Genomic DNA, 18,025 nt, shown 5'->3' with positions numbered 1-18,025 from the left:
TTCCTCCATTTGTAGGGCTGCCTTTTATGCTACTACAAAATGCATTAGCATGTCTGCTATAAATCCTGTTATCCCAAATTTCATAATGTTTACATTTTGGATATAAACAAATTACACATGCAACATGACTGTAAGTATTAGCCTAAGTACACTGTAATTATGTTTGAGAAGAAAACGGGACAGACACATTATAAGACTAAAATACCAAAATACTAGATAGGAATGACTACGTGTGGTATACCTAACAACTCAAAAACAAATGTTTAAAAATATTTCTCTAGTCCATGTAATTATGTACTTAACCCTCTATGAGTTCAGCAGGAAAAATGACTGACGTAGACCATTTAGAAAGTCTGTCATTCTACAGACAGAATAATGCTTGTGAAATTTAACCCAAGTTAATATCCTATTGACCCACTGGGCTTGCCTTACAGCTCTGTGTCACTGAGACCGTGGATGAAAGGCAGGCCAAGACTGCTGTTTACTCTAAAGCTCCTTCATACTCCTTTAGAAGTATAAAGGAGTTGTAAAGTGATAACAGGGCTTTGGCAGGGTAAAATGGGCCTGTGACGTTTCTTTCATGTGGAAAAGCCTGTCAGTAACACCAGCATGAGATATTTGCCATTAAACAGTGAATTATTTCTTTAAACCACACTCTTGTTAAGAGAGACATGTTTTGTAATAATGAACTGTGGTAAACAAATTCCACTTTTAAATGATACAACATCATACAACTAAACATTACATAAATAGCATGGAACAGAATTTTGTGCTGTGCCAGGATAGGAGTATGGTATTCATCACAGCATCACCCCAAAAGTGCAGAATATTCATGCAGAACAGCTGAATTTTTCTGCTACTTCAGACGTGGAAATGGCAGGTATTTATCCAGCTGCACTAAAAAAAGAGAGGAAATGTTCTTGTAGGAGCATCAAAGACAACATTACAGCACTTCCTAAATATTAGTTATGTGATAAAAGGGGACTTGGATAAACATGTTAGGTATTCCTGCCTCCTCTTGTTTTTTCTCATTATCTACAGTTTTCATGAATGATTTGGTAAAATAAATAAGGTTTAGTTACATAGTTTGGGGCCTGAGAGGGAAAAGCAGGATAGCCTCTATGAGGTTGCCTAAAGCTGTATTTCTCAGGACAGAAGCTGAAGAGTATTTTGTAAGAGGGGTATTACAGCCACATTCTTTAACAAGAGTAAGACCTTGCCGTGCCTATAATAAAAGGACAATAAAATCTGGCAGTGAACTGCAGTTTGTATATAACATTAGTTTTAACTCACAATTTTTCAAGCTGCTACCAGCTTTGTATTCTATGGTTAAATATTGTGTCTGTCTGGGTTTATGTAATCTGACTGGGAAAATGTGAACTGCCCAAATCCGGGTATAAATCAAGGCAGAATGTTTTACAGTATTGCAGCAGTCCCTTCTGGTTCTTTAACCATCAAAAGCACAAACATGGTCCTTCAATACAGGCATCCTTAACATGGCATCCATCGCAAGGCTAGCTCATCTGGTGCCTGGTTACCAAGTTTTAGATGTAAACTCTCAGGTTAGTCTTCCTAAAATGAGTCCTTTCATCTTAAATCAGTATGGAGGACCTAACTCCTATGACAACCAGCTTTATGCACTGCAGTGTTATGATTTTAACCTTGCCTTGCTCCTATGTTATTGTAAAGCACTTTTTCCATATCCCTTGGTAGATGCATTTTAACACTGTGCTCTGTGTGTATGCCAGACAGAGTCAGTGCTTTCACAGAATACAAACTCTGAGTGGGCCAGTGCATGAGGATCCCTTTTCCATCACTGACTATGACAGAACATGCTTTTCCATTACAATTTACCATAGTTGTATGAATAGTCAGATAAATTGATCGTGTAAGTGCACTTGCCCATCTCTCAGAATGCTGCCATTGTGAAAATTCCTTTTTCCACTGCTTAACCCTTTACACAGTATTTGGCTGTTGGAGGTGGAACTGAGAATATGAAAAGAAAGGTACTAGTTATGCATTCTGCTACCAACCACCACTGTATACTGTAGACTTTTTTTGAATGTGCTAATCAAGTAGACATTTAGGAAAGGAAAATGCTGCCAGACTAACCACACTGGGTTCCAGGGAAGGGCCAGGGGCTGTCTGGACCAAACCTGAGCTCATGGGAGTAGGATGAAGAGGAGCAGCCTGCCAAACCTGCTGTGGATGTTACGGCTCCTGGGCATGAGGAACCCATTCAGGAACTGGCTGTGACTGAGGCAGACAGAATTCTTGCGGAACAATCTTGATTTGTAAATTATTTCATATCTGTCAGCCATGCTCGTAATAAGAGATTTTGCTTTTTTATAATCATCTGGGTTAATTTGACTAGGACTTAGCTTATTCTGAAATAATTGAAAGTAAAGGTTATACTTAATATACTGAAAAATATACTTCCCTCCTTTCTTTTAGCTTTATCAAGAGCAGGAGAATAGCACTAAGCATCACAAAATAATACATTGCTTTTTGGCAACACATAAATTAACAGATTCAGAATTCAAAGCTTAGATACATCTGTGAAGTGTCAGCGTGAGTGAAATGCACTGAAAGCTCCCTTAGTTGTTGCTCACAATTGTAACCAAACCCATAAATCTAACTTTAAAGGAATGAGACTTGAGCCAGAAACCCATGCCTTGTCTACACTTAAAAGGGTTGGCTGGTATAGCTACACCTTAGAGCTGTATTGGCAAGCACAGATTTCTTTTCTGGTGTAACTTAAATCACTTTCCACATGGAACACGCTAAACTGGCTAAAGGACGCTGCCAATATAACAGCATCTACACTAGGGCTTTGCCAGTATGGCTGTAGCTGCATGGGAGTGATTTTTCATCATTCTGACAGCTATTTTGGCAAAACTTCTACATTTAGACTGAGTCCAAGTTAAAGTTGGCATTGTTTTATGTTGCAAATAAAGCAGAAGAGAAGCATTGCCAGGTTATGGCCCTGGTTTTACATTATTTTAAATTATTTGTTCTAAAGGAATGCGTGGGGCAGGACCCACGTGGTCCTTTGGATGTTTGCCTCCCACATTTGTGCTGCATTAAAATTGCTTGGTTTTTCAGCGAGTGAGCACTGGCAATAGGGAAACTTACATTACCAAAAAAAAAAAGATAGCGTCCATATTATTTACCCCAGAAATAGCTATCCTGATGCTTTAAAGCAAATTTCCAAAATGAAGTGAACTGCAAAAGGAAGCATCTGGGCCAAAGAATATGTGGGTTAAAGCGTCATTCTCCTTCACTTTGTCCTCAGTTCAACAAAGAATTCAAGCACAGGATTAATTTTAGGCACATACATAAGCCCATTTCAAGTTTAGTAGTCACGTCAGATATGATAATGCTCCTTTTTGAACTTTAATTAAGCAGATACTTGAAATTAATCATATGTTTAAGCACTATGTGAAATCGGGATTTCTGTCAGAAGTACAAGTTTACATAGAGTGAGGCTATTTATTGTGGTACCATCTGCATTTTCTTTTCTGAACTGGATGTTAAGTCTGTATTTTAAAGATGTCCCAAGGGGCATGTTTTTCCACATAAGCACATTTTTACATATTTGGCTCTGTTTTCCTAATCTCTGTTTTGCTGTGTTTTTTTTGGTTTCAGAAATCCACACAGAGAAGTTTGCATTGATTTTGTAATTGTATTTACCGTTGAACTCTTTCCTCTGCCAGACTTTGTGATTGCACGTGTAATCCTGACACTCGGGTTTGCAAACCTGCCCTTGCTGCTGGAGCTGCACTGCGGACAGCAGGCCGTACCTCGCCCGCAGACAGCACAAGGGCTGTTCGAGGCAGATAGGAAATTTCATGCGTAATCAGTCAGCACTGAACCAGTGAGCCAATTGGAGGAGGAAGTCTGATATAATCAAGGCTTCTTCCTTCCTTTTTGTAAAACACAGAATGTGCCTGTTAGAAGAAAACACAGACATATTTTTCTGCGTTTTGAAAATGCGAAGAAGGCTTTTCGTGACTTCGTACAGGCTACACGTGCACCACAACTAAAAGCTCTTCAGCAGTTTCCAGGTGAGTATTCTGTGCACTTCGGTTTCTAGAGTTACTCACAACTCAGTGAAGCAGTTGGAGTGGCATTTACCCTGAAACGGAGAAGGATCAGTGTCTGTTCAAAGTAAAATTTTGTAATTTGTTGCAGAGTTTTTGTATTGTTTGGGATTTTTTTAATATGTAAAAATAAATAGTAGTTTAGTTAAAAGAGCTTACAATGATTTTTAGCTGTGAAAATGAAGCTGCTTATATGAAGTACAGATAGTTTTCAAGTCAGATATATTCCAGGCAGGAGACTTGTATATCATAACATTCACTTCTGCATTCTTCTGTTTACAAGTGTGTTGTGTTTCTCTGGTAAATTATGTTTTAAAGTGGTAGGTTTTTATACATACATATTTTATGCATATAAAGTTACACATATATAAAAAGATCTATGTCTTGAATATAAATACAGTTTTGGTGATAAGGTTGTACCAACTCACAACCAAGAAAAAAGTTGTCACTTGAATTTGTTAGGCCATTTTCAGATTCCTCATTTAATCTACTGTATTTGAGATTATCTTTACATTAAAAACAAATATTTGCAAGTTTATGGTCTTGGGATAAACTGTCATGATTTTCAAAAGACTGAGCAGTTAGACAAGAAGTAAGTGGCTACTCATAATGTTCAAAAAGCAGATCTTAAGGACTAGAAGAACAGTGAGAACTTTCACCTCCTCGTCCAAAGTCCAAAAAGAAGGGCTTCCATGATGCTCTTATTAAGGAGGATGACAACAGGTATGTACTTGCTTATCCAAGCCAGGCAAAGGAAGGGTTTCTGTTACAGGAACGTGGTTTGCACTTCCATTTCTTCTAATGGGGAAAGTAATTGCTTTTCTTTTTACAGCCTTGCAGTTTGCCAGTTATCAATAGGTCCGCTGCAGGAGTTTCCTCACCTCTGTATCCAGCATTGCATAACTGTGTGGTAGACAAGTGGAAGCAAAATGATATCTAGTAACATCTGTGTCCTAAAACCTCTCATTACTTAATAACCACTGCTTGGGCATTATTTTTACATTTGTAGCGGGGAGACTTGGGTTTTTTTAAGAGTAGGTTGTTATTCTATTTGACTTTCACCTGTTGGCTGAATTGTGAGCAACACTTCTCTCATGCTAACTAACAGAACGCAGCACCTCGGCAAAGTTGTTAGGATGCTCTTAGAATTTTTTCAACTGCTAGTATAACACAATGATGTAACAGGTAGGGTTTTTTTAAATAAAAAAAAACATCCTGGGGAGATATTTATGTGACAGAATGGCCAATCTGGTCTATGGAATAGGAGTATATTGTGTTAGGCATTTTATCAGTATGTGGTAAAATAGTAGTCCTAGCAGAACAGGCATACAGATCTACTACAAGCACAGTATACAGATTAAAAGGACAAGTAAAGGGAGAATGCATCTGTATAATAATTAGAAAACTCAGTTCTCCTTCCACCTAGCCATTGTCAGATTCAGTTGTTTTCTTCTCACAGTACAGAGACAAGTCTCTGGAGAGCACCTGAAACTGTGAAATATGACAAAAATATTATACTATTTTAGATATCACCCTATTTTGCCCTACAGATTGTGATTAAGAACAGATGGCAAGTTTTGGAGTCTTGAGAACAGTAAATTCTAGCAGTGGAAGAGAGCCAGGCTGCTAGTTATACTAATTATCTCCAAGATTTTAGTTCATCTGAACTCATACTTGCAAGCTTGAGGGCAAAATAGAAGGAGAAAAAATCTGCCCCCACTGAAGTTTATGACAAAAGTCTCATAGATAAGAATGGAGTTCCCCAACTAATCATATTCAACATAACCTCTTACAGTTTTCAGGTTTGATTTTAATCTGCCAAAAAAGATATCCAAACACTTTCAGTGGCAATGGCAATAAGAATGGTTCTTCACTAGTAGCTATGTAGATATTTCTATTTATTACTTTAGTTTTTATGAAACTACAGTTGCCCTCATACAAGTTGACAGAGAACAATGAGTAACTCAATAAAAAAGATTACCAGACTGGATCCTCTAAAGACATGCTACTAAGAAATGTCGTATTTTTTGTAATCTTTCAGGGATAGCTTGCAATGGACCAAGACTCACACTGCACAGCAGAAAGGGAACTGTTGGAAGCTGTAAGCAGGATTACTACATTTTCTACCACAACTCCATCTGATGAAGAACAAAATCAACCCAAAGCTGAAATTTCATGTCAAGTGAGAAAAGAAAGCCCAGAAAAAGATGACCTGCAAGGTTGATGCTATCCTTTAATTTTATTTTTCATGTAGCTATTTATGCCATTAATCTTTTATATTAAAAATTCAGATTTATTTATTGCAGCAGTAGCCCAGTTTTACACTGCTATACTCCACTGAAAATAAGCCTTGATTAAACTTATAGTAATCATGTAGCAATAGTGAAACAGATGCACATCCTGGTGTGTATACATACAGACAGAGTTTTCCTTTTAAATGCCTTGCACCTAAAATGTACTCCAGATTTAATTTACACACCAGGGACCAAAACAGATGGCCTGTCTCGGGAGTGCACTTTCTGTAGATCTCAAAATCTGAACTTCTTGGCATTATCAGCAAGGACACCGAGATTGAAGCTGATCTCAAGCAGTAGTCTTTCACATGCCTTGTGAAGAGGCAGCATTGAACTTTTACTATGCCTAAGATGGCTATCATCTGTTATTAAATAAAATGTTATATATAATCCAAAATATATATAATCTCATCAAGATTTTCAGCCTGCAAAGATATCATAAACACCACCTCTCTTAGGAAATACATGCTTTGTAGAGATTGAGCCAAACCCCGAAGGCCTTGATAATGGAAACTGTATGGCCAAATGATTAAGAACATGTAAAAGCAGGGCCACTGAAGGAGTGGTGCGTTTACAATTCTATTTCTGCATCAAGCTGTTATTTTGCCATTCATTTGTAGTCATTCACCTCCATTGACTGAATGTTAGATACATTGCAGACTGACTTCAGCTGACTGCATTGACAGAGACATTATTGATTGGAACTTGGGACTGGTGTGCCCACTGAAATACAAATATTCCATTTCTTTTATCCACCTTGCTAGCCTATATGCCACCAGATGAAAACTGTTGTCAGTAGATTTCAAAGACAGAGGAATCACCCTTTCAAAAAGCAACATCAAATTCCCCTGTAAGCAAACTCTTCAACCAGCCGTCCTACATTTTTATTTATGCATATATATATATATATATGTTTGTGTGTGTGTGTGTGTGTGTGTATGTGACTGTGGGGGGAGAGAGAGAGAGGAAGGGAGGAAGGTATATAAAATATTTCTAGCTGGACTGTGGCATCAGTTCAGCTACAAAAGAAAAAGAGGATGTGAGAATTCCTCCTTCAGCTGAGCTGGTTATCCGAGTTTCTCCTTTAATGTTAGGCTATTCAAGTTTTCTCAGCTTTCACAGGTTACTACATAAACCCAATATTTGAATAGGGTCAGTATTTGAATATATGTCTGAATTTGCAGCTGCATTGTATTATCTCCTCCTTTTAGTAACAAAAGCCTGGAGAAGCATCTGATTCAGAAGACTGAGTCAGTGTTTCTTAAGGCTACTTCTGGGATGGTGAAGCATATCTCTTGCTCAGGCCGTGTCTGAGGTTACAACCTACACATACAATACTTCTTGTCAGCATTTTTTCTATAACTTTGTATTCTGCAGCCAGTTTGGTGTCTTTCAAAATTTAAGACCACAATACCTTTCCTCAAAGAATCTGGACCTGTCTTTATTAACAGTGAAATCACTTGTTTTATCAGTCTTCAGGTCTTGCTGTTACAGTAACAGAAATTCTAGGCTCTCCTTTCACAGTAAACACATAAGAGTTTTCTTTCCAAATGCAAAGGTCATAATCTGAAACACTAAATATATTGGTTTTAGATTCCAATGCATCCCTAAGTCCCAACTCTTCGATGACCACTAAGGAGCTTCAGGAATACTGGAGGAATGAAAAACGCCAGTGCAGACAAGTCAAACTCCTTTTTGAAATCCCATCAACCAGAATTGTAGAGCACCACTTATCAAAATACGTGGTAAGCTAAGAAATGAATATGTAAGAAGATCATTAATTTTTATGCACTCTGCAGGGGGTCTGCACAACACACAGCATGCCTCACTACATGAAAGCCTTACCGAGGGCCAAGTTTTGCAAGCAGTGATCATACCGAGTAGAACCTGTTCTCACTGATCATATGGGCATAGCTGGTGGAATCTGCCCCTAAAAAAACCCTCTAACAATCAGTTCACAAAATCTGCAGCAGTGGAAAAGTGGTATCAAGTAAATTAGTAGCTTGGGTATCCTTAACACCCAGAGGCTTGTCAACATTAAGGAAATTCACACAAGTATAATAATATCAATATAGTTACACTTCCATTGAGCTAACCTGCTGTAGCAGCTGCATTACATTTGTATAACTTCCACATCAGAGATTTATGTTAGCACAAGTGCAAAATTCTTTGATGTTGACAAAGTCTAAGGCATCTTCCAGATAGATCGCTTGGGATTGTTCCCCTTCCCTACCTAGAGCTCCATTAGGTGGCATATTTCTGTCATATTTTTAAGGTGAAACATGAATATGAGGGACAGGAACAGCAGAGGAGGTTGGATTTTCCTGTCTTTACTCACAGTACTGACACTTGGTTTTTATTTCTGATTCTGCTCCTGGCCTTTAGGAGGACTGATTTAGAGGAAGTCTCTTTCAGTACTCATGTTAAATTCAGATAGGGATGTTTTCCTTGTTTGCAACAACCTCTGAGGTCTGTAGATCAAAAATGCTAAGAGTCATACTAGTGTTGCTAATACTGAGTGATGCAGCCTGGCAGAATTTGGAGCAGGTAAATATTCTGGAGACTGTCCTAAGATCTTATTGTATGCTATACACACCTACTTAGATGCTGCCATTCTTGCATACACTCAATAGTATGCAGCTTGTTGAATATTACAAATTATTTTAGTATAACTGTATGAGAACAGGAGTATCATTCAGCATATGTGCAAGTAGTTAAACTTAATCATAAGTTACACGCCTGGGCAAAAAGATTTACATTACAACTAAATTGAGACAATTTGAATGATAGTCTAATTAAATGGTATTTCTTCCCTTTTTCATGCACACGCTACAAATAAAAAAACAAGTACTTGTAAATTATTCACTTAGCTGCCCTTGATAAAATGATAGCTTAAAAAATTGCTCTTATGATTGGTTTGGATATGCATCAGGCATATATACACTTTTCAGCAGGGAGCAGGACAAAGTATAGGAAAATGTCACAGTGCTTACAAACGAAGAGAGATCAGAGAAGTCAGCTCAAATTTAGAAACCTTTCAAGGAGCGCCTGTAAAGATCATTTATGAAGATTAAAAGAGAGAATTTCTCTTTAAGGAAAAACAAAGAAGAGAATCAGACAGACACTAGTGCTAGTACTGGTTTGCACCCTTCAACAGCAGCAAAGAAAATAACTGGCATGAGTAAAACTGCTCCAGTTCCTGTATAATTCAATGGAAATAGGGTGAAGTTGAATGTGAACGTGGTCATCGTCCAAAAGCCAGCAAGGCCAACAGTCCATGTCCTTAGCTGGTGTACAGTGACATAGTTAAACTGGCCTCAGTGGAGCTCCACTGGTTTATGCACATTAGGGATTTGGCCCTCCTCAACATCATTGTGCTTGGATCAAGACCAGAAGAGAATCTATTTGTACAACGCAGAACACACCATTTTATTTTGCAGCTATTTTTCTAGGATCACATTTCTTATAGCCATTTTGAGGCTAGTGAAGAGCTGAGGAGGACATACTCTTGAGTACTGTTAATGTGGGACAGCATTGCTGCTAGCTGTTAGTGAAGGATTTTGGATAGCAAACAGATTGTTGTAGAAATGTCACATTTTTTTGCATTATTTATATGCCAAGTAAGTTTGAGTAACAGAACAATGATTTAGAGGGGAAAAAAGGCTTTGGAGTTGCTCCATCTTATTTTTGCACACACCAAATATTACTGCCAAATACTTCCTCTTCTTTCACAGCATTAATAACATCCCCAAATCCCTGGAAATGTCTGATACAAACAACATTTCTAAGTATTAACGACCAATGTAAAATAGATTACATTCCATATTAAGTCTGGGAAAGCCATTCAGTTCACTGAAGATGATTGATTGCGGCAGCCATGGCTGTTATAAACAAAGTACAGCCACAGAAATGCTTTATAAGTGATTTTACATGCTTCAGTCTGCTGCTAGTTCACCATTCCCAGCACCTTGCAGGATGAGATCTGTTAGTGCATTGTTTATCTACAACTTATTTACATGCTAAGGCTAAGTCTGGTGACAAAAGTACAAAACAGCAGGAGGTGCAAATTATTAATTTGATGGCTGCAGATTTCAAAGATCAGGCCTACACTGAGCACGCACCATAATCCCAGACAGCAACTAATTTAGCAGCACTGCTATCAGCCATAGGAGTATACAAGATTACACACATAAAACTGGTGCAGGAAGGTTTCAGCTGGTGGAATATACAAGCATAAAGTTTTTTCAAAACAATAACAGACAAAATCTGACTGCACTGGGGCTAGAATGGTCCTTCTTATGCTTATTTTTCTGTTTTATTGTGTTTAGATGTATAAAATCATCATTTTGCAAACAGGGAGTTTTGACAGCAACAAGTCTGTAATTGAACGGCGTTATTCAGATTTTGAAAAACTGCACAGAAATCTGCTGGAGGAGTTCAGTGAAGAAATGGAAGACGTGACCTTTCCCAAAAAAACTCTAACAGGGAACTTCACAGAAGAAATAATCAATGAGAGAAAATTAGCCTTCAAGGACTACCTGAGACTTCTATATTCTATGAAATATATCCGAAGATCAAAAAAATTTATTGACTTTTTAACAAGGCCGGAGCTTCAGGAAGCATATGGCTGCCTGCGGGGTGGCCAATACACCAAAGCTTTGGAAATCCTTTTAGAAGTCATTGGTCTGCAGGAAAGGCTGACGAGAGGCAACCCTGTCTCAATTGTCCCTACTCTCTGTGCTATCGTGGTGTGCCACAAGGACCTGGAAAACCCTGCAAGTGCCTTTGAATATGGAGAAAAAGCTCTATCATGCCTTTCTGTGCATACCAGCCACAGGTATTATACTCCATTGCTAGAAACAATGATCAGTTTGGCATATGAACTTGGCAAGGATTTTCTGTCTTTGCAAGAAAAACTGGAAGAATGGAAGGCAAAAAAAGATCCTGTACGGGTTTTTACCTTGAAAGAACTTGCAGTTCGGGAATATGTACAATGAACACAAGAAACAATTTCATTAAAGAGAAAAGCTGTCAGCTCCTTTTCCCAAAGACAAGCTCTTGAAAGAGTAAGAACTGGAAATTACCTATTTGGCTAACATAACTTTATATTAAGAGAAAAAAATTAAATATCTTCCATGTTCGAAAGGGACACTAACATTTATGTTGGAAAATATTATATTTACTCTACAGATATGAGGAGCACCTAAGCTTATTAAGGTTTTTGGAAAGAAATTTGCAACAAAAAATCATTTATTATTTGCTTACTTTGAACATAGCCTATTTTGTGTGAAAAGTCAGAATAGGAAAATACAATTAATAAAGCACTTAAGAATCTGCAGAATCAGAGGCATTGCTGGTTCATGTGGGAACTACTTCCTTTCGAGAAGAGAAATATCTTCCCAGTCAATGCAATCTAAAGGATGCATCTTCAGTCACTGAATGTAGTTTTTTACTTCTCCAGCTGAAGCCTGGTCAAACAGTGCTTTGCCATTTCTGAGAATGACAGGATTGGTCCTGTTGCCACTGAAGTCAACTGCTGTGGGCAGGAGGACCTGGGCAGAAGGTTTACAATCTGCTTTGGTAGGAGCAAAAAATACAAGCGATGATCATTCTGTCAGAGATGAGGGAATATACTTCATTTCCCTTTTGTAGCTGCTACAGTTTTATGACTTGCATTGAAGGCACATTCTTGTTTGGGGTGATCTTTAAGTACAGCTCTGACTGGGGTAGAAAATTCATACCATGTGCGCTATATACATAATGGAAAGGAACCACAGAAGGGTGCTGTTGGGGAGAACATCTGGTTAATATAATGCTAGCATTTAATTCTGATTATCAAGCTGTGAGACACATGGTTAACAGACAGTCTGTGTTAAGCATGTGCTTCCCTGTTGCCTTTCAGAGGTTTATGTAAATTGGGCATTGCCTTAGTTTAACAGCCTGGTACGCAACACAAATATCTTCTTGGTGGCACTGCAATATTATAGTTAATTCTTTCAGGGATCCAACCCACATATACAAATACTAAACTTTTCTTGGCCCTAACACTCCTGTGAAAGCTTCCTAAGAGCTGAAAAAGTCTCTATTTAGCTGCTTCTGTAATTTCCCTCAACTCTATTCTCCCATACACTTATTTTAATAATCTGGTAAATTAATTCTCATAAATATTGTAATTAATATGTTATGCTAGCATTGGTCATTGTTCTCTGCTGAACATAGTCCACCAAGTACCTTCAGGCCTGTACTCCAGGTACAGATTCTGCATGCACCATAATGACACTGTCTATAAATTAGGAATAACTGTATTAACTTACCTCCCAGACACATAAAAGAATAAGCTAATTGAAAGTGCACTGAACCTGAAAAACATCGCTGTGCATTGTTACAAGAAGGATGGCTTGGAAAAAATACAGAATAATAGGAGTGTCTATGGTGTAAAGTTAATCTTTTAAGTAGCTATTAACAGCTAGGCATTAAACACAAAATATGTGGATTTTTGTTATTTGACAATTATTATTTTTTCTAGTTATACCAGAAGTAAGAGAATTAAGAGTAATTCATTAAGAGAGTTAAGAACTAATCTTCCCACAACTTACCATATTGCAGGACAGTGAAAATGGATCAAAGGTAACACCTTCTTAGAGGATCATGTCTGAATCGGTAACAAAGTGGTGAAGAAGAAAGCATGTCTGGGGTCTGCATCACACTCAGGTGACTTGAACTTAAGGCAGAAAGGAAGCATGGCCATCACGCTGCTATATCTCCACAGCAGTTTGTGGTGAAAGACCAAAAGGATAGGGAAAAATAATTTCCCCCCTTTGCCCCCTCCCATCATTGTGTGCATTGTCCCAGGCACAGCTGCCTTGGATTCTCCTCAGGTTCCTATGGGACTGTACCTGAGTAGCTAATTGTGTCCACAGACCCCTCATCTTCCAGCTGACTACAAGGTTAGAGGGTCCACAAGTACTTGCTGTCCAGCAAGGATGAGTAGCAGAAAAGCAGTGCATCGGAGAGATCTTACTTAACCTTTACTTGTGGTAACGCTACAACTTTCCATTTCTGAAGGATTAACTAATCCAAAGCTAACCAATTTTTGTTGGCATGGCAGTGCACATTAGGAATATGAGGAGGTGCAATTTGGCCAAGAGAAAAATGTACATAATTCTAAAGGCACTAAAATAAACAGTGCCAAACCCCCCCACTGTTTTGTTGGTGTAAGCCAATTTTTTTCTGAGAATGCTTTTCATATAATGTACTAGCAGAGTTTTGTCAGCAAAATGGTCCTAGAATAGGTCACTTTGTCCCTATCCACCAGAAGGCAGAGGTCAGTCTCCTTGAAAAATGGGGGGAAATGAACTCAATAAATACAGGAATGGTGTGAAGAAAGAACAATGTTGTCTGATGGGTAATTCCCCCACACTGAACTTCTTTAAAGGAAAGCCTTCTCAGTGGGGCATCTGTGGCAATCAGTCAGCCATAACGTCTTCAGAGCTACCCAGGAAGAACATATCATCTGCCTCACTCAAAGGGCTGATTTCAATTTCTGCTGTATTGAGACTGCCAGCCAAGGCACTTCACGTATGAATCTGCAGAGCCTACAGCATGTGCCATCAAAGGGTCAAGTGTAGTGTTCATAAAATCAGTTTCTGATTTCATTATTATTAGAATACAGCAAAATTCAAATCTCCCCCACCAATTCAACCTCCCTGAAGCAAATCATGTATGTATTGCCTTCCTACAAATGCAGAGCCTGTGGCCTTCGGATTTATTCATCTTTTCACAGATGACATTGAAAGTCCTTGGAAAGAGAAAGCTAGTATGGTGATGGCAAGTGAATGAGGACGCACAGGGCCTGGATTTCACTTGGAGCTCTGCCACAGATTTGGTCTGAACTTTGCACAAGTAACTTAACCTCTGTGCCCCTATTTCCTCACCCAGTTCTTCCCCAGTAAAGTTTCCTCATTTAGGTTTTCAGTACTCACTGAACAGAAAAGCTGTGAAACTTGACCAAAAAAGTTAACTCCAACATTTAACTTAGAAATGTGCATTGGGATGGAGGCAATTTTGATTTATGCAAGTCTATTTCATTTTTTGAAGATATCTTGAAATGGAAGAGAACTTAGAGGCAGTAAGTTGCCAAACCTGCCTGCTCATTGTTGATTGCCCACTTTCTTACGAATAAGGTTTTATTTTAGAATCAGCCCTTACTTTTCTTATACACTAGAGAAGTTACAAAGTATCCATTTATTGCATTGGACTGTAGTGAGACCTTACTGGCTCATCTGGTCCATAGGCAAGCAGCCAGTTCTGATTTCTTAGCTGTGTACTCTCAGGGACTGGCTGGACCTGCCAAAAGAATTCTGCTTTCATTTACTCACATTTCAAAAGTCAACTTCTGCATATTCTTTTTCACTTGATCTTTACAGCAAAGTGAGTATTCAGCAGTTACCTGTTACTAAACTGAAAGGTAATGGCATTCCTGCTCCCATACTGACCCTGCTATCTTCCACTTGGAACGACAGCCTGCGAGGACCGCGTTCCCTCTGCCTGTACATGCAACTTTATCTTCCACAGTTAAAACCGTGTAGCCAGGTAGGGCAGATTTCCTGCAAGGAGTCGGAGACAATTAGTCTCTTTCCCCATTAACATTGCTCAGTGCAGGGATACAGTAGCGGCTGCAGAGCCCCCATTCATTAATTGAATCTGTCCTGGCTTTTTCACAGGATGTATAAAAATTAAATGGGTGCTCTCCACCTGCTACCTTGTCTTGTTTTTCCTCTGAATAATGTTTTAAGAATGGCTCAAAAAAGAAATAGCTAACATTTTCATCCACATCTACCTGTCTTGCTTATCTATTGACCTTCCTTAACTCTTGTTAAGAAGCCATTGGAGAAACAATGACTAAAATCCGTGTGCGCTTTCCATGGGGTTTGCATGCTGTCCCCAGAGTACACATCCTGCCTCTCCAGGTGCCAGGCCAGCAAAAGTGAATAGCACTGCATCAGTGAAGCTATTTTGGAAGAAGAAAACTCTGGCACTACCACATATGCAAGAATGGAACATAAATTAAGCAAGCAGGTGGTTCCTGCTTCCAGACAGCCATTTTACTTCCACTCTTCATCACTGTACAATATTTGAGTGATAAAATCCTGTTTTATAAATAAACCCATTTCATCCATTTCCTGCCTCCCAATACTACATGTGCTTTTTACAAAAAAATTCTTCAGTTTAATAAAATAAATGGAAATAAGCAGTTGCTGGCATTTGTCCTGTTTGCATTATTAACATTCATCAGCCATTCTCTGTACCTGGAAGGCAGCTGGAGTCAACAGACAGAATGTCTGGAGACCCAAGCCTTGCTCTCGGCAACATCACAAGCCCACTGAGTGACCTTGATCAAGTCTAATCAAATCTCAGATTTCATTTTAATATCAATATTGCTTTGCCCTCTTCTATAAAGCTATGTTTTACTTATATTTTATCAGTACATTCTAATGTATCATTTTCCCCATTTTACAGCTAGGGGAATTGTGGTACAAATAAGTGATTTTTCCCAAAGTTTAATACAGTGGTCTGGAGACCATACTAACTGTCCAGAGAAATTGTTAAGTGCAACTGGCATCACAGCTTGCAAAACAGAGACGTGTCATCGTTGCATGTTCTTAAGTTCATCTTGCATGGACAACTGCAACACAGCTTAATTTTTGCCTGGTATCATACACCTGAGACAATTGCATGTGTTGTCTATGGAAGAGAAAACAGTTGAGTAAGTCTGACTAATTAATATGTTCGAAGAACTAATAAGTGGTTGAATAGGGAAAATATTTTAACCACTACTTTATAAAAATAACAAAGCAGAAAGTCTTGCATAAGAGATTTTTAGAATACATAAAAAAATCTCCAGGCTTCAATATCATTTTCCACAAGAAGGAACAGCAAAATATTTTCAAATACATTTTTCCAGTTTTAAGAATTTCTTAGAACTCTGTTTTTAATTTCCACTGCTCTTGTAGTCTAAACAAGAAGAATCACACAGCCACTACAGGGTACCATGTATGTTAGCAAACTGTTATTATCCACTTTTCTCAACAACAGCACACAATGTATCAGAGCTTTTCAGTATGATCTTACTCTTCACATTGTCACTGACACCTCTGAAGTATACCTACAACAGATAACAAGTATAAATTAACATTTAATTTTTTTCCAGAAAAAAAGGTCAAAAAAAGAGAAAATATTATCCAACCAACATCCACCTAGCATGTGTAACAAACCACAGGCTCCATACATACAAGCTAGAAGAAAATTTAAATAAAATCTGGGCAAATCATCTCCAAGAGTCCATGGAGAGTTGTATTATGATCTATTGAGCTTTGCCCCATTTCCATATCAATTATTATATCATTTGGGGCATTAAGTAGATAATACTGTTTACATAACTTTCTAAAATAACTAAAGAAGCCCATGAGGATGCCTAGTTACTTACGAAACATATGCAGACAAGATGCTCTCTGTGCAATGCAGCATCTTGTTTACAGAGAATCCTGTGATCTTTATCACATACTTGTTATTAACTCCTGTTATCTGCTGCATCACTGGAGGATAATATTTGCTTTCCTGAATCTTAATAAGGCTAAATACATTTATTGAATTCAACAGATTTGTACAAGCAGCATGGGAGTCGAGTTCAGGACACAAGATGAAATCTAGGTTTTGTGGCTCAGACAGCAGCTGAGCAAATCAAATCAAGAATGTTTATTTTTTTATTAGATCAAAGGCAGGAGCAAGATGTGTTGAAAAACTAAACACAGTTGTAATGGTGTAAAACACTGAATGTCAGTTCCCATCTGGATGAGGTGAGAACCCCAAAGAACCAACCTATTTACATTAAGATCACATTACAACATATGTTCGTCACACTTTGTGACTATATATTTGCTCTATACACAGATACACAAGATACTAATTTTCATGTCAGACCAGTGAGAGTTGAGAGTAACTACACTCAAATAAATTAAGTTATAATGTAATTGAGAGCAGAATAAGGTCTACTGTCTATATAAACACGTGCACAATCTCTATACACGATGGATGGGTGGATGGACAGATGGATTGATGAGTGGATAGAGCAAACAAATTTTAATGTTTTGATGCGTAGTAAATGTTTACCAAGTGTTTTAAGAAATTTGGATCAAAGCTACTTTTACAACTACCACATGGTTATATATACTTACATAGTTTTAAACATACTACTTTCTTTTATTAGAAATAGGAATACATCTGTAAGACCATGATTATTCAGGCAATAAAAATACCAAAGAGAAATAGACTGGATGGAGTTTTATATACTAATCTCTCTAAACTAGTGTAATTTAAATATTGTTTCATTCCAGACAGTGTTAGAGTAGACTCTGTGATAACCTAAAGGAAATGTTAAAGAATTTTACTGAAAATAAAGAATTTAAATCCTAGTATTTGTCTTCGTTATTAGCATTTCTAACAGATTTGCCTCCACCCTGACAACTGGCTCCAGTGCCACTAGATGGAGCTGCAGCATTTGCAGGAGCTCAGGACCTGAAGTGAAATAAACTTTAACGACTTGTTTTGTTCTTGGGGTTTTTTTTAAAT

The 18,025-nt window shown here is 38.1% G+C and overlaps 1 protein-coding gene across 1 annotated transcript; it reads left to right on the top strand.

Moving 5' to 3' along the window:
- The first annotated feature begins 3,735 nt into the window (after positions 1-3,735).
- Positions 3,736-17,808, top strand: SNX20 (sorting nexin 20). The gene is made up of 4 exons (XM_075040214.1): positions 3,736-4,067; positions 6,145-6,322; positions 7,991-8,142; positions 10,726-17,808. Exons 2-4 carry the CDS (start codon positions 6,157-6,159, stop codon positions 11,392-11,394), a joined length of 987 nt encoding a protein of 328 aa, XP_074896315.1. The 5' UTR covers positions 3,736-4,067; positions 6,145-6,156; the 3' UTR covers positions 11,395-17,808.
- Positions 17,809-18,025: the final 217 nt, after the last annotated feature.

The sequence above is a fragment of the Buteo buteo genome, chromosome 11, assembly GCF_964188355.1.
Source record: "Buteo buteo chromosome 11, bButBut1.hap1.1, whole genome shotgun sequence".
Taxonomy (NCBI): domain Eukaryota; kingdom Metazoa; phylum Chordata; class Aves; order Accipitriformes; family Accipitridae; genus Buteo; species Buteo buteo.
This window is presented reverse-complemented; position numbering and strand designations above follow the sequence as displayed.

Coding starts and splice junctions, on each gene's coding strand:
- SNX20 (XM_075040214.1), top strand. CDS start 6,157: ATGGACCAAGACTCACACTGCACAGCAGAAAGGGAACTGTTGGAAGCT. Junction 6,323..7,990: donor AGAAAAAGATGACCTGCAAG/GTTGATGCTATC, acceptor TATTGGTTTTAG/ATTCCAATGCATCCCTAAGT. Junction 8,143..10,725: donor ACCACTTATCAAAATACGTG/GTAAGCTAAGAA, acceptor TATTGTGTTTAG/ATGTATAAAATCATCATTTT.